Below are 12,667 nucleotides of genomic sequence, written 5' to 3'. Positions count from 1 at the left end.
AGCAATTCATAGCTCTGAAGCTATACCTGACTCTTAAAACTGCCTGTTCTCTCAGTCAAGCAATCATATTTATTGAGTGCTTGTGCACAGAGCTTTGTACTGAGCACTTGGGAGAGTAGAACCGCAACAGTCTAACAGGCACATTCCCTGCCCACAAAGAGCCAGGATCGATGTGGAATAGATAGATTAGAGAAGCAGCGTGGCTTAGTGAAAAGAGCACGGGTTTAGGAGTTAGAGGACCTGGGTTCTAATCCTGGCTCCATCACTTAGCTGTGTGACCTTGGGCAAGCCACTTAACCTCTCTGTGCCTTAGTTACCTCGTCGGTAAAAGAGGGATTAGGAGTGTGAGCCCCATGTGGGACAACCTGATAACCTTGTATCTACCCCAGTACCTAGAACAGTGCTTGGCACACAGTAAGCACTTTACAAATACCATAATAATAATAATTTTAATAATGTGGACTCAAGCCATGGGGGCTATGCCACTGGACACACCCACCCACACACCCACCCACCCACCCACCCACACCTTTTTTGGGCAGCCTGGAGTTGCCTTTGTCCCCACCCTGCTTCCCAGCATCCATCCCCTCCCCTTCCCTGCTGCTGAGTTAAAACACCCACCCTCTCCAGTTCCTTCCCTCCTCCGGGGAACAACAGTGGTGTCAAGTTCATTTCCCACAAGCACCAAGTCAGGGGAAAAGAGTAGTCCCCGGGCCTACAAGGAAGCAGCATGATTTAGCTGCAAGAGCATCGGCTTGGAAGTCAGAGGTCGTGGCTTCTATTCCCGACTCCCCTACTTGTCGGCTGTGTGACCTTGGGCAAGTCACTCACCTTCTCTGTGCCTCAGTTACCTCATCTGTCAAATGGGGGATTAGGAGTGTGAGCCCCATGTGGGACAGGGACTGTGCCCAACCTCGTTGCCTTGTATCTCTCCCAGCGCTTAAAGCGGTGCTTGGCACATAGTAACCGCTTAACAAATACCGATATTATTATGATTACTGATCCGGATTCCCGATTAGACCGCTGAAGTAGAGGAAGTTGCATTTCGCGCGCCTCCTTCCACAGGGCCGCGTCCGGAGCAGCCCAGAAGGATGGAGGAGGGGGAGAGCGAGAACTGCTTAAAGTTGCTCCAGCTGCTGCTCCTGCGGCCCCGGGGAGCCACGGGGCAAGGGGCCAGACGTGGCAAGTAGCCAGCAGCAAACGGCAGCGACTGCAGGGGGGGGGAAGGAGACATTCAATTCAAAGCAGTTTCCCCGCCCTATTTACAAGCACAGCTGCTTTGTAGTGTTTTAGAGCCGGAGGTTCTTTCCCTCCCCCTCCCAGCCTGCGTCTTGTGCCCCTTCATTCAGTCCCCTTTCCCCTACCCACATGTGATATGGGGATTTTGCTCCCAACATCCCTTCCAGCTAAATGTCTGACCCCGGAGAACCAAGAGTTCAGAACCAGCCTGTGTAACTAGGAGAACCAGCCAAGAAAACGTCTTATTTTTTTTTAATGGTATTCGTTAAGTGCTTACTGTGTGCCAGGCATTGTACTAAGCGCTGGTTACAAGCTAATCAGGCTGGTCATAGTTCATGTCCCACAAGGGGCTCACAGACTTCATCCCCACTGGATGAGGCACAGCAAACTGAGGCACAGAGAGGTTAAGGCACTTACCCAAGGTCACGCAGCAGACAAGTGGCGGCGCCAGGTAAGAAAGAAGACCTAAATAACAGTGCCTTAACAAGTCTGTTTAAAACTGTAAACATGAATGCTTTGCAACGCAGCCCCCTCCCTAAATAAAAGCAACCAGGAATAAGGTGGTTCTTTCTGTCTCTGCCTCTTTATTTTTCTCTCCTTTTCCTCCTCCCATCTCCTTTTTCTCTCACCTCATTTTCAGTTCTTATTACGTAACTTAATGAAGTAAGTTACATTAATGCATGTTTAAATTATATGGTTGACTCTACACACCAACTACTCATTTTGTTTGGCTCTTCTGCATAAAAAGGTTGTTGGTAATAATTAATAATGATGGCATTTGTTAAGCACTTACTATGTGCAAAGCACTGTTCTAAGCACTCGGGGGGATACAAGGTGATCAGTTGTCCCACGTGGGGCTCACAGTCTTAATCCCCATTTTACAGATGAGGTAACAGAGGCTCAGAGAAGTTAAGTGACTTGTCCAAGGTCACACAGCAGACATGTGGCGGAGGCAGGTTTAGAACCCATGACCAATCTAAAGACTAAGGTAATCTAAAGACTAAGACAAGAACTATTTAGATTCTAACCCCCAAAACATAACTCGAGTCAAACTGCCAAAAATGAAGATAATTTAAATAGCCCCCTCTTCCAAGTTCTTGTAGGGGCTTTGGTAGTTTTCAACCTAATTTGTGCTCCAACAGCATCAGAGCAGAAGTTGTTTTTTAACTACATTTGGATCACAATGGATGTCACCAATTTTGATCTTCCCTAAAATGTTTTCTCTTAAATTACCTGACAATGCTTGAGAACTTGGTAGAGAGGTGTGAAAGAAAGGCTCGTCCATAACAGGTTAATATATAGAGATAGATAAAATATTGGGAAATAGATAAGTTACTATTAATTCTATTGTACTCTCCAATGCGCTTAGTATGGTGCTCTGCACAGAATAAGCATTCAATAAATATTATTGATATTTTGGGGTTCCAAGAAGCTACTGCTGGTAGTGAGATTTTTTTAAGTAGTGCGTGATAGTGTACCTGACAAGACGAATGTGTGACTGCTAATTCTTTCACATCATGTGCATATAAAGATTGTTACTTCCTGTTTGCGTGTTTCTCACCCCCTGCCCCCACCCTTGGCTCACAATCTTCCTGAAACCTCTGATCCAAAATAGTCTCTCCACTTCTAATTGCTAGAAACCAGATTGATCTGTCCTCTGCTGCTGGCTTCCAACTGCCCACTGCTATGCCACATTATTTTTGGTTTTACTTCATTGTGTCTTTAAAGTATTTCTTCTGTCTATCCTGTTTACGGTTATCCCATTTTATCAGTTTGATAATCTAGAACAGTGCTTTGCACATAGTAAGCACGTAACAAATACCATCATTATTATTATTGTGGTTCATTCCATTAGGTTTTTCCCAATAAAGGTGCGATGTGATGAGCTTGTCTTCAATGGTGGTTCTTAGTGGATTCCAGGACTCCCTGTTGGTGAGACTTTTTCCAATGTTAAACATTATGCATAGGTGATGTCAGTGAAACTGCTTTACAAGTTGACTGTGATCCCATTGTTGGGTAGGGACCATCTCTATATGTTGCCAACTTGTACTTCCCAAGCGCTTCGTACAGTGCTCTGCACACAATAAGCACTCAATACGATTGAATGAATGAATGAATTAATATGGTGCCTGTGGTAGGTCAGATCTCCAGCCATAAATAATAATGGTATTTGTGAAGTGCTTACCCTATGCCAGACACAAGATAACCAAGTTGATTATAGATCCCATCCCAACTGGGGCTCACAGCCTAAGGGGGAGGGAGAGCAGATTTTGAATCCCCATTTTACAGATGAGAAAACTGACACACACAGAAGTTAAGTGATTTGCCCAAGGTCACCCAGAAGACAAGTGGCAGAGCTGGGATTAGAACTCAGGGCCTCTGACCTCCAGGCCAGTGCTCTTTCCACTAGGCCACGCTGCTTCTTTAAGAAGGCTATATGTTTTACTTGCTTTATAGACCTGCAATTTGAACTGAATATTGGTGCCACACTTGGTCAGCCTTCTAACGATCATAACATAAGCACCCCTGAGGGACAGGGACCATGTCTAAGTCCCACCTGTATATTCTTTCCCAACACTGGACACAGCACTCAATAAATACTGTTGGTATTAATGGTCTTCCATTTTCTTCTCCTTTGACTATCCTTATGTTATTAGACAGTGCTGCCCAGCTAGCAGAATCCAATGTCAGCATTCAATTCCATCCTGCTGATGGAGGTTCTTGACTGTATATAAGGCTTCCTGAGTGTAGGCTCTTAAATAACCTTCATCATCTTCTGATTAATCATTGGTTCATAGGACTTTACTGATTCTGAGATGTGGTTCATAATCATCTGCATGACTTCTTGGGTATGTGCAGGACTGGGGAGCATCTGTGCAAATGATTCAAGGACTTTCTATAATACTCTCAGCTTGTTGAGTTGAAAGAATTTGCCAGAGGAACAGAATCACGTTCTGACACCAGATTCCTTGTTGTGTCAAGCGTGGTCACAGACAATAGTTTGAACAAGACTGGACATAAGTGTGTAGCTCTGTTTCACTCTGACATTGGAGAGAGGCTTAGATAAAGCTCCTCAAATTCTGACTTAGCCATAACTTTGTGGAGTAATCTTTGGATTTTGATCAATTTCTCACAATAGTTAAACTTTTTTTAGGAGTTGTCAGAGCCCAGCTATACTAATGGTGTTAAATGCTTCAGTGAGGTTACCCACACTGCGGAAAAGCGCTTCTGTTTCTCCCAGAAGAACTGTAAGCAAAGTAAGACATTTCTCTTCTTTGTGTTCTTTCACTGGCCTGGACCAAAAAAAAGGGGATTTCCTGGGAAATGTGATTCCCTTGCTTCAGGCTTTGTAGAGAACACAGTGTAGAGCACTATGTTTTTTTTTTTTAACTTTTTAAGTGTTTAACCTTTTGTGTCCCGCTTACTCACTAAATTACAAATGTCACTTCAGTATCACACCCCCTTATGCACAACCAAGGGAAGAGTCACAGCTCAGAAAGTTCGGGTGGCACACATGGGCTGACTGGCTGGGTGTGGAATCGACATCACGGCACACTGTAACGAAGGCTCATGGAGAACGGATGCTGGATCCATCTGGTCTTGTAGAGATCTTTTCTCATCCGAGTGCCGGATGTCACTGGGTGGTTTCACAGTCAGAGAATTGCTGTGATTGGGCCTTCCAAATCTCCCCATTGTAGAAGGTACTATCTGGTGACACTGAACTGCTCTCTGAAACAACCACCCTTATTTATATCCGACCTGCCTGGAAGCTCTTGCTGTTTGGTGGCTCTGAGCTGTCTATTTTGCTGTCTATTTTTTGGTTTGTTAGTCTTTGTTTTTCTTTGGACTTTTCTCCTGGTTTTTGCATGAAACTGAAAACTATCTCCCCGCCCCCCCAACGACATACATACTATTACTAAGCTATTCTGAGTGTCATCCTCTAGACTGAAAGCTCAAAACATGTCTACCAACTCTGTTATATTGTACTCTCCCAAGTGTGTAGTACAGTGCTCTGCACACAGTAACCTTTCAATAAATACAATTGATTGACACACATCAATGCCTGCTACTGGACACAAGCAGTACCAGCTGAATGAGTATGGGTGCAAACCCATACACCACTACTGGAAAAACAACTCAAGTGCACGGCCTGCTGGTGGGAAGACACACCCTTCCCCTCTTCACCACCCTCTTGAGAAATATTTACTATATTCACCCGATCTCCCCCGACCCAGGCTATGTTAACAAGTGTTTGATTTGGGGGAGGGGGGGGAAAGGGGAAGAGAAAAAGAAAGAGAGAGAGAGAGAGAGAGATAAAGTCCAGCTTCTCTTCATACACACACAGTTTCTTTTTAAATTGGTCTTGACTTTAGAATTGCAATGGAATCCTTGAAATCCTTATTTTGTCTCACTATAAATAAGCAAATTGCTCCTGGACTCAGGTGGCCTGATTATCAGTCATGATCAAATATGTAAATTCAAACTACTTTTCTGATAGAACCTACTTTGGAAAATTCTGTTTTTTGCAAATTCACCCATGATTCCCCTCAAGTTATAGTTTCTTGGGCCGGTAATTAGTTATGCTTGCTACTCTACTAGAACAAAGTACTAAATCCTCTGAGGGCTTGATATTTCTTCCTTATTAAAAGCTTGTAAAGTCATATGCAGGCTAATGAGAGGGAACCCACTCTAAGAGTTATGAAATCTTATCCCAAAGCTCAATAATCATTCTCTTTGTAGTGTCAAAAAATTAGTGAACTGAACAGATCATGTATTTTCTTTAAAATGTGTGTTTGCAATATCTCTTCTGTAAGAAAAATACTCTCAAGGTATTCAGTGCTAGTGCCCAAAAGTGGTGAGATGGGAACTCATTTACATAGGCAGTGAAAATATTGTAGGTGAACAAGATTCGATCTTTACTAGGCCCATGCTGGAGGAAGAGATGATGCCTCTCTGGTCCCATCTGTTCATCCGTCCAGGAAAATAAGAGTGGGTGAAAATCTTCTCTATTGAAGTTGTCAGAGAAAAGCCCTGCTTTATGCCTGCTGGGACGGGAATGCCTTACCCACCAGCTATTAGAGGGCACTAAGTTGACAGGAAGTCAAAAGGAAGATTTTTTTGGCATTGAATTAGTATAAAGACCCCACCCCCACCCCTTGTCTAAAGAACGTGTCTGTCTACATGATGGGAAAAGCATGAAGTTAGGAAGTAAACTCAGTGACTGGAGATGATACAGAATGACCACACCATTGGCTCTGAGTGGATAATTCCATACTCTCTCTAGGAAATGTACCCAAGCCCATAAAGTAAGGAGTGGGAAAGCAAACATGTTCTGATTTGTTAAGCACTGAGGATTTTAAGGTGAGCATAACTTTTTGTTGTCCAATAGCATTTGTATAGAGATGCAAAATGCAGTTAGCAGTCAATCATAGTATTCCCTGACAGCTTACTGTGTGTAGAGCAATGTGGAAAGTTACAGAGGAAGAACAAGACAGACCTTACTTTCAGGGAATTTACAACCTAAAGGAAGGAGACAGGACAAACATAAATGTGCCGATATATAAGCAGACATAAAAGCAAAAGAAGCCTAGGACATACTAAAATGGACAACCGGAGCTTATGTATAAAAAATTCAGAGAAATATTCTTAGGAGGTAGCCAAAATTATTGTAATGACAAGAGATAGGTGAGCTTAAATGGTTACCAATTCTGATGTGAAGACCATAGCTTTTCCCCAAAGAACCATATGAAATACCAGCAAAGACTTTTTTACATCCAGGAAATACTTTTTGCTAAAACAAGAGCACGCAGCCTTCTTAGAAGCGGATGGCATGAAAGTTGGTTACTTTAAACTATTAGAGTGAAAGATAACTTTCAAAATACGAACAAATAAGTCCACACTTTTTCACATTCCAGAACATATTGACAAGAATCAGTGGATGGACATTGTGCACAATTATTGGCAACTGTGCTATTTTTTTTAAATGTTATTTGTTAACTGTTTATTATGTGCCAGGTGCTGTACTAAGCACTGGGGTAGATACAAGCTAATCAGGTTGGACACAGTCCATGTCCTCATGTGGGGCTCACAGTCTTAATCCCCATTTTACAGATGAGGTAACTGAGGCTCAGAGAAGTGACTTGCCCAAGGTCACACAGCAGACATGTAGCAGACCCGGGATTAGAGCCCAGGTCCTCTGACTCCCAAGCTTGTGATCTTTCCACTAGCCTATGCTGCTTTTCAGCATTAAAATATTTGCCATACCATATATTTTAAAGTTAGACTTATCCGTACACCAAAAGCTCCACATAGGAGAGCATAACGACAAGGTTATTGACTTCAACTGCCATTTTCTATATGTAGAAAGGTTTAAGCCACTCCAGTATTCTGTGTTTCCCTTAAGACAGAGATTCGGCTTTGTGCATTTTGGAAGCTTCCCCCCTCCCTGGTGGAATGTTAAATGAAATGGAGCCACTGAAAATGTCATGAATACTGGTTCTTATTGTTAATAGACTGGTTCATTACCTAGAAAGCTGGACGGCAAAACCACGGTTTCTTGGGGCCCTATTTTGTTTATTCTGAGGCTAATTTTATAGTCATTGGCAAATTCTAAACTAAATGAAGCAGCACATCATCTGGTTGGAACACTATATTCCCAAGGTGTTTCTGAAATACACCTCCACATTTTACGCCTTAGAAAAAAAATCTCTCAAAACCCCAAATTACAAGTAGGGGCCCCCCATTCCTTGGACTATTGGTTTCAATAAATACAAAAAATTAAAGGGAACCCCCCAACCCTTTGTCCCAATAAATTTTGCCATCGGGTAAAGAGAGTGGTTTTAAAGAAACAAAGCAGCCCCCGGCGACTCCCGTGCTTGGGCTTATTGTTGATGAGATATTTGCTGATTAGTATGTGCTGCTGTTTCCTGTGAAAAACAACAGTGTTTTTGCCTATTAATTCGCATTTTGTTTCCTGTGCAAGCTCTTGACTCATGGGGATTCGATTCTACAAATCAAAATTTTTTCTTTACACCTGCAATACATGAAGGAAACTCTTGTCACAGTTACACTGAGACATTCGACAATCCCTCCAAATGTTTGGGAGAGAAATTAGACTCTGGAGGAGCTGTTGGAAGAGTCAGTGAACAAAGGGGAAATTCCCTCAGGTACCCAGAAAGGGCACATGCCCCAGAGATATCAACTGCTCTTTCAGTTTGGCAAGAGATCTGTGTTTGACTTCCCTCCTGGTGGAGCCTGGGTTCGGGAATCTTCTAATTTGTTGCTCCCGCAAAGCAGTCCTCCTTCCAGCACCAATTCCTTCATCATGGAAACCACCAGAATAATAGGGTCTGGAAGCAATTGGGGTTTACACTAGGCACCCCATAATTTGGTTCCTCTCCTCCTCACGTGCAGAAAGACTATTCATCCCCTCTTTCTTATGCCGTGGAGCTGGCTTTCTGCTATGTTCAGTAAAGGGGAAAATCACTTGTTAAATTTGGAGTCCTGTTGGGGTGGGTGAATAACTGGGAAGAGAGACACCTCCAAACTGCAAATTCTTTTCTCCCTCCCAGTCATGGGATTCCAGAGTCGAGCACCCCCCCCCCCCTCCCCCGCTGCCACAATGTGTTTTAAAGGACAGTGGAAGTATCTTCTCCTAGAGGGGCCAAAGATGGACCTGAGAATGAAACCCAAAGGATCCAGGTTCTCCCAAGGCATAAGCTATTCTTTGGTGATAAACACTGGGAGTTAATGAGGCTTCTCAAGCAACTTATGTACTCCCAGGGTCTAACTTCTTCTATTCAAGGAGTGCTATTTGGACTGTTGAGCCATCTGTTCATCCGCTCCAAGTTTCACTCCTGGTGAATTTGGCCCCGGGTCCTGAGATCTTGAAGCCTTTTCTCTAAGAAAGTCTCCAGCATGTGTGCCACCAACAACTCTCTTTTGCTTTGTCCGTTGAAAGGAAGGGGAAACTGAGGCCCGGGGAGAGAAAAGGCCCTGTCGAGGGTCAAGGCACCAAGGATCCAACCCAGAACCAGAGAAGTAGCAGGCTTTGGACTTAGCTCTGTCCTGTTTCCCCTCCTCCCAGGACCCCACACCCCAGTTCGGCAGTAAATCGGGTTCCAGGGAGGTGGAACCCAGAGCTGTCGGGAAGTCGAGCTCCACGGTTGGGGGAAGAGACCATCGGTCCCTCTTGGGCATTGAATAGACAGCACGAGAAGCAGCGTGGCTCAGTGGAAAGAGCACGGGCCTTGAAGTCAGAGGTCATCGGTTCAAATCCTGACTCTGCCAATTGTCAGCTATGTGACTTTGGGCAAGTCACTTACCTTTTCTGTGCCTCAATTCCCTCATCTGTAAAATGCGGATTAAGACTGTAAGCTCCACGTGGGACAACCTGATCACCTTGTATCCCTCCAGCGCTTAGAACAGTCCTTTGCACAGAGTAAGCGCTTAACAAATGCCATCATTATCTTCTAGACTGTGAGCCCACTGTTGGGTAGGGACTGTCTCTATATGTGGCCAACTTGTACTTCCCAAGCGCTTAGTACAGTGCTCTGCACACAGTAAGCGCTCAATAAATACGATTGATTGATTTCAGCACCCACAGTCGCTGAACAGCGGGCAGGGGACGGCGGCAGTTACGCAGCCGGCATGGGCCGGACCGAACGGAGGCGGTAGGGAGGGTGCAAGAGTGTTGCCCCGGAGGCTAGAAAGAGCCGCCTGTAAACCTGACCCAAACCAGTTCCAGGGATTTAGTGGTCCGGGGTCGGAAGAGCGGGGCGACGGGTCTTGTCCTATCGAGCCGGGGATACGCGGGGGTGGGAATCGTCCTATCTTCCAGTCTTCCTCCCGTCTACTGCCCTTCCGTCCGTCTTTACTTTCCTTCCCTCGTGACTGGGGGAGGGAGAAAGGCCCCTTTCCATCCCCCGCGCAGTCCTGGTCCTGAGTTTGGTGAGCAAGCCGCCGCCTATCTCCGACCCCTCCCGGGAGCGCCGGGGAGATTGGGGTGCAGTCCGGAGTCGAAACGAAAGGGCGGAAACCCCGCGGGAGGTGAGCGGGCTGGTGAGCCCGTTGTTGGGTAGGGACCGTCCCTATATGTTGCCAACTTGTTCTTCCCAAGCGCTTAGTATAGTGCTCTGCACACAGTAAGCGCTCAATAAATACAATTGAATGGATGAATGAAAGTGAGGAACAGTAGCCTGGGGGTGGGGGGCGAGGAGTGAAGGGGCGCAGGACAGGAGGGGATTCCGTCCTCACCGCTGCCCCCGCGGAGTGGCGCTAATTAGCGCCCTCCTTCCGCCTCACCCGAGTCCGGGAAATGGGCCGTTTACTCCCCACGCGGTTGGAGAGAGGTAAAAGGAAGGAAGAAAAGAGAAAGAGACGGGGGTGGAGGGAATTAAGTAGGACGGTCCTTGTCCGGAAATGGGGGCGGACAGCGCCTCGTGGGCTCCCTTGGTCAGGGCGCCCAGTCAGATTCGCCAGGCGAGCCGTCCTCAATCGCGATCTTAAAAAAAAAAAAAAACCGCTGGGTCGAGAACAGGGGGGCGGTACGGGGATGTGGGCAGTGAATGGGGGAGCTCAGCCGCTCTGGGGAGGGAGCCACTGGCCAAAGTAGAGGGACCCAAAAGGGAAAGCCTGAGGAGACGGATCCTTCCCTTTCCCTCCAAGAAGCGCTTAATCCGTGTCGGGGATTTAGGGAACGGGGAAGCTGTTCACCCGACCCCTCCCCTAGGGCCCTCCGAGGCTGAACCAACCCGCACGGGTCTGCTACTGGGATGGGGGTTGACCCGGGCTCTCCGCCCACTTCCCAGAAAACCCTTCTCTTCGGGCTGCCTTGGAGAGCCACAAAGAGAAGGGGAATTTGGGGTCTCTGAGCAGAAAAAGGAAGAAAAACAAAATCCTTGGGGAGTGAGAGCCAGCACCCACGTTGCTCCCCACCCCGCCCCGATCTCCTTCCCGTGGCTCAACCGGCGCTATCCCCGTCGAGCCTCGGCACCGAGGCACGCAGAGCTTCCCCTCGCCAGTGAGGCTTCTTTACATCGCCCTGGAGCCCTGATCTGCTCCCCCCACCTGTTCCCGCAAAGTCATCGCCGCTCCCCTCCTCAAGTACAGAGAAACAACATCACTAAACTTTGTGGATGCAAATTCGGGGGGGGGGGGGGCGCGGGGAGATTCGGCGGGAGTGGGATCCCGGAGCCCTACTTACGCGCCCCTTCCATCCCACCGGTTTAGACCCTCTCCCTCCTGCCCCAGCGGTGCCGACCCTTCCCATCCCGCTTACTTTTCGTGCCGGGCGTGCTCCGGGATGGCCCCCAGGGGCGGCGCGGGCGGGTGGGCGGAAGGGCCTCCGGGCAGACGGCAGGAGGCCAGGTGCCGCTGGTGCTCGTCCTGCAGGCAGGCGTTCTCCCGGTACAGCCTCGTCACTTGCTGCTCCAGCTCGTCGATCCGCCGCCGCTGTCGCTCCAGCAGCTCCTGCTGCGCCTCGATGATCCGATTCAGCTCCTTCAGGTACTCCGTCGCCTTGCTCGGATTCTCCGCCGGGCTCTCCATGGCCTGGCCGCCCCACCCCTCTGGAAAGCGCTGCCCTGCTGAGGTTTGGGGGTGGGGGTGGGGGGCGTGGGCAGGACCGGTCGGGGCTGGGGTGCGCACCGGGAGGAACTTGCTATGGGGACCGCGAAGAGAGGGTGGGAGGTAAGTAGAGCCGAGCCGAAGCCGCCCCGCACTCCCCTCCCGCCTGTACAGCCCCACCTGAGCCCCCCTCTCCCCACCCTGCAGCGTCCCCTCAAGCTAGAGCGCGCAGGGGCGGCGGCGACAGGGGCTTCGGCTCTGGTTCCCGTTCGGTCTCCTGCTCCGGGCCGCCATTGCTCGTTGCTGCTCTCGGGTCCCTTGGTCCAGGCAGGAGACAAGTTGCTGCTGCTTTTGCTGCCGCCGCCGCCGAAATACTGGGGAGGAGTCCGGCGGCACGGGGTGGGGGGGCGGCACGGGGCTGCCTGGGGGACCCCGGGCGCAGCTCGGACCCACCCGCTGTTGCTTTCGCCCGTCCTCCCGCTCTTTTTTTCTCTTCCCTTCTACCCTCTTTTCTTTCTTCCTTCCTCCCTCCCGATCCTTGTTTTCTCTCTCTATCCCTCCCTTCCTCCCGGAAAGCCTGTTAGCGGCTCGCTTGCGGATGCTCCCAGGAAAGCGCTGCGGCCGCAGGCAGCGGCGGGGCGCAGCTGGAGCCCGTTTCGAGTGAACAGGACATAGGGGGCGGCGGAGAGCTAGGCAGGAGCCGCGGGGCTCGGTCTACGGGCTCGGACCCCAGCGTGCCGCTTCCCGGACTCTGCCACCGCTACCGCCTCCACCGGGCGCAGAGCGGAGTTTTGCAAAGTGCCCGCTGCAGCCTGTGCGCGTGGGTAAATGTGTGTATATGTGGGCGCGCGTGCGTGGAGTC

General features: G+C 48.5%; 1 protein-coding gene across 1 annotated transcript in view; it reads right to left on the bottom strand.

Annotated features, from left to right (window-relative positions):
- Positions 1-11,836, bottom strand: part of LOC119949873 (IQ motif and SEC7 domain-containing protein 3-like) — a 68,367-nt gene extending 56,531 nt beyond the window's left edge. Inside the window, exon 1 of the mRNA XM_038771713.1 lies at positions 11,519-11,836. Coding sequence (XP_038627641.1) covers positions 11,519-11,787 — 269 coding nt within the window. The 5' untranslated portion in view covers positions 11,788-11,836. The remainder of the gene's footprint in view (positions 1-11,518) is intronic.
- Positions 11,837-12,667: the final 831 nt, after the last annotated feature.

This window comes from Tachyglossus aculeatus, chromosome X1 (genome assembly GCF_015852505.1).
Source record: "Tachyglossus aculeatus isolate mTacAcu1 chromosome X1, mTacAcu1.pri, whole genome shotgun sequence".
Classification (NCBI taxonomy): Eukaryota; Metazoa; Chordata; class Mammalia; order Monotremata; family Tachyglossidae; genus Tachyglossus; species Tachyglossus aculeatus.
The sequence above is the reverse complement of the archived record's forward strand: the minus strand, read 5'-3'. Positions and strand labels throughout refer to the sequence as shown.